A 3,057-nucleotide genomic window follows, 5' to 3' on the forward strand; every position below is an offset into this window, starting at 1 on the left:
AGGTGCAAGTGGAGGAGTGGGGAATCAAACCTGGTTCTCCCAGATTAGAGTCCGCGCACTTCACCACAACACCAAACTGCCACCCCCCCAGTCACTGGCAAAGAACACCCATTATTCAGACCCTCCTGGTTTGGAGGCAGCCAGCATTTGATTTCTGGGGGCTGTGGATTGAGCGGGAGGGGGGGGAAGTGACTTCCTCCCTGCAGCTCTGGGGAAGGCGTTCCTTCGGGGCTGGTTTCCTTCAGAGCCACCCAACTGATGGGGATACCTGGCACCCTCCTTCCCCCACTCAGGTTTGGTGCACATTTTGCCACTGTCCCTACCCTCCTGGGCCGGAGAGCTTGGGGGCTGGCTTGTCTGCCTCAGGGATTCCTCCCGTCCTGACAGGTTTGTGGGCCTTCCCGCACGACTCCCGGTGGGATTGTCGAAGACCTGCTGACGCCGTGTTCCCCTGGAGACCCTGGTGCTATTGAAATGACGTGGATGGAGGTGCCTGGCGACAAACTTATGGAGCCCGTTGTGTGCATGGTGAGCAAGTGGGAGCCAAACACCAACCTGGGCCAAGGCTGGTTCAGGGCCGTGTTTTTCACAAATCCCAGTGTGCTCATTGCTAGCCGTATCTCCAAAAGGTACTGTTTGGAAACACACAAGGGTGTGTATGTGTCACCTTGCCTTTTATGGCCGTGGCTGACGAACAGGCGCATCGATCCGTCAGCCCACCGTCCCCGTCCCCCCCAAGTCTCTGAGCCTCTCCCTTCTGTCCCCACAGTCGGACATGCTGCGTTCTCTGGCCACGACCCGTCCTACTGTCAATGCAGAGGATCTCCTGAAGGTGAAGAAATTCACAGAAGACTTTGGCCAGGAGGGCTGAAGCTTTTTGCAGGGGCAACACCGGAGGGGGGGGGTTTTGGCCCAGCCCCGTGCATCGGAAGCCTTTTCTGCCGACGGCGGGCAGTGCCAAGCAGAGGGGAGCACCCGGCTTCGTACTGCTCCTGTCTGCACTTTGGGCCCGTTCGGCTGTGGAGCGAAGGGGGGGGCGGCGACATGCAGAGAACTAGACCTGGCCCTGCCTGACCCTTCCCTCTGGGCCCCCCGGGTTTCTCTTTTGCTCAATCACTCTTTAATTTATGCTGTTTGGTTCTGTTTATATAAGTAAAAACACTTCCAAAGCTCTGCTGTGCCCCCCCTCCTTTCCCCAAGGCCCTCTCAGAGCCGGTACTTTCAACACGCCTCCCCAAGAAGAGGACTGGATGGGGGGGGGGCAGGCTGTGCTCTGGAGGCTGCTGCTCACTCCTGGCAAGCAGCAATGCTGTGCCATGTGGTTTGCACTGGACTCGGCCCCTCTGCCCGTGAGACCCTTGCCTACCAGCTTCCTCCTGTGGCTTAGGCAGCTGGGGCAGGTGCTGATGCGCTGCAGGGCGCTCAGGAAAATGCTGCATGGGAAGCTCTGCCGGCTCTTCCCAGGCAAGTGGCCAAGCTGGGTCTGCAGTGCGAGATGCAGCGTCCGGAGGAGTCCTCTTTGGCCGGTCCCAATGGCAGATCTGGGGGAATCCCGACCCTCTTTGTGGCTTCTGCCCCTTCTCATGCCTGGAGCTTCTGCGAGCCAAGGAACGGGGGGGCCTTTGTTCCCCCCCCCCTTGTCCTCTTCTGCTCCCCACCGTGGCCTTTTGCCATACCTGGCTGGCGAGAGAGGCATTACCCTGGCAATACTCTGTTGGTTTTCCAAGAGGCGAACGGTGGCCTTGTCCTGTAGTTGCCCAGCCTCTCTCCGTCAGGGACTGGGCTGCAGTCTGAGTTCTTCTGGGGAAGACTGAGGTGCTTTGGAGGGGGTGAGGGTGGGGGGAAGCTGAGGGGAGCCCCTGCTGACAGGTGGTGGGAACCACGGGCTGTTCCAGGGGTGCAGGCCCCTTTCCCTTTCTTGCCCTCTGTACATAATTTTAGTTGATTCTTTTGTGGGTAAAGGGACAGTGTGGGGGGACAATAAAAACATTGAAAACAGCGGCATTTGTTGTTTTTCATGTATTGTCTGCTTGCTATTTAACCAGGACAAATCAGACAAAATGCCTAGGACACCCCCGCCCCCCCGTTTCAAAACCTTTATGCATTCTCCTGCAGCACCATTCATTACCGGGTACTTCTAATGCAGGCCTCTCCGGAGCTGTTGGGTTCCTCCCCCGGCTGGTGCAAAGGGCCGGTGTGTGGGCGTGGGTGTGTGCTAAACAGCGTTGGTCTGCCTTTGCCAGGCTTCATCCGGAGTCTTGAGTGTGGGTGCAGGGCTGACCCCATTCCCTCCCCCGGCGATCAGTGCCTGCCCTCAGCCAGCTACAACAGGGTAGACCAGACTGAACGTGGGGGGCCTTTTGCGGCTCCCCTGCAAGGATTCAGCGTGCCACTTGGATCAGGCCCCCAGCACTGCTGCAGTGGCCAGAGATGGCCTGGCTGGCATAAGAACCCGCAGTGACTCATTCCAGCCACCCCCTTTTGTGGACAGGCCCTGCGCAAGGGCTTGGTGGGCTCAGCCCCTTCCCACGCTGGAGGCAAAGCAGAGGCCACCCCACCCCCACCCCCGTGCGGCCGATCTTCAGTCCTGCAGCTCGGCCCAGTGCACGTTGGTGAAAGTCCTGCTGTCCATCTTGTCGATGTACAGGATGCCCTGCAGGTGGTCCATCTCGTGCTGGACGATGCGGGCTGCCCAGCCGGTGGCCTCGACTGGGGCTCGAAGAAGCGGCCGCTCCCTTCCCAGCCAGCTGGCAGCCCTACCTCCCGCCCTGCTCCCTGCCGGCCTACCTGTGACCTGGACGGCCTGGTAGCGGGGCACGTAGGCCGAGAAGCCGCGGAGGCTGCAGCAGCCCTCGGGGAGGGCGAGGAGGCGGGCGTCGAGGACGCGGAGGGCCGGGTTGACGAAGACGCGCAGCGGGAAGGGGCGCATCTGGCGGCGGCGGCGCTCCTCGGCCGGGGTCTCCTCCACCAGCCGCGCGGGCAGCTCGGCCACGAAGACCTGCAGCGGCACGCCCAGCTGGGGCGCGCTCAGCCCCACGCAGCCCTCCCGCCGCAGCC

The 3,057-nt window shown here is 61.2% G+C and overlaps 2 protein-coding genes across 2 annotated transcripts in view; one reads left to right on the plus strand and one right to left on the minus strand.

Annotated features, from left to right (window-relative positions):
• VPS4A (vacuolar protein sorting 4 homolog A (S. cerevisiae)) overlaps window positions 1-1,997 on the plus strand; it is a 12,134-nt gene extending 10,137 nt beyond the window's left edge. Inside the window, exon 10 of the mRNA XM_015406698.1 lies at window positions 770-1,997. Within this exon, the coding sequence (XP_015262184.1) occupies window positions 770-871 (102 nt within the window). The 3' untranslated portion in view covers window positions 872-1,997. The remainder of the gene's footprint in view (window positions 1-769) is intronic.
• A 71-nt stretch (window positions 1,998-2,068) lies between these two features.
• The window catches only part of PDF (peptide deformylase (mitochondrial)), a 1,214-nt gene continuing 225 nt past the window's right edge, over window positions 2,069-3,057 (minus strand). Inside the window, exon 2 of the mRNA XM_015406699.1 lies at window positions 2,069-3,055. Coding sequence (XP_015262185.1) covers window positions 2,582-3,055 — 474 coding nt within the window. The 3' untranslated portion in view covers window positions 2,069-2,581. The remainder of the gene's footprint in view (window positions 3,056-3,057) is intronic.

Source organism: Gekko japonicus, unplaced genomic scaffold (genome assembly GCF_001447785.1).
Source record: "Gekko japonicus isolate JY-2015 unplaced genomic scaffold, Gekko_japonicus_V1.1 scaffold386, whole genome shotgun sequence".
NCBI classification, from domain to species: domain Eukaryota; kingdom Metazoa; phylum Chordata; class Lepidosauria; order Squamata; family Gekkonidae; genus Gekko; species Gekko japonicus.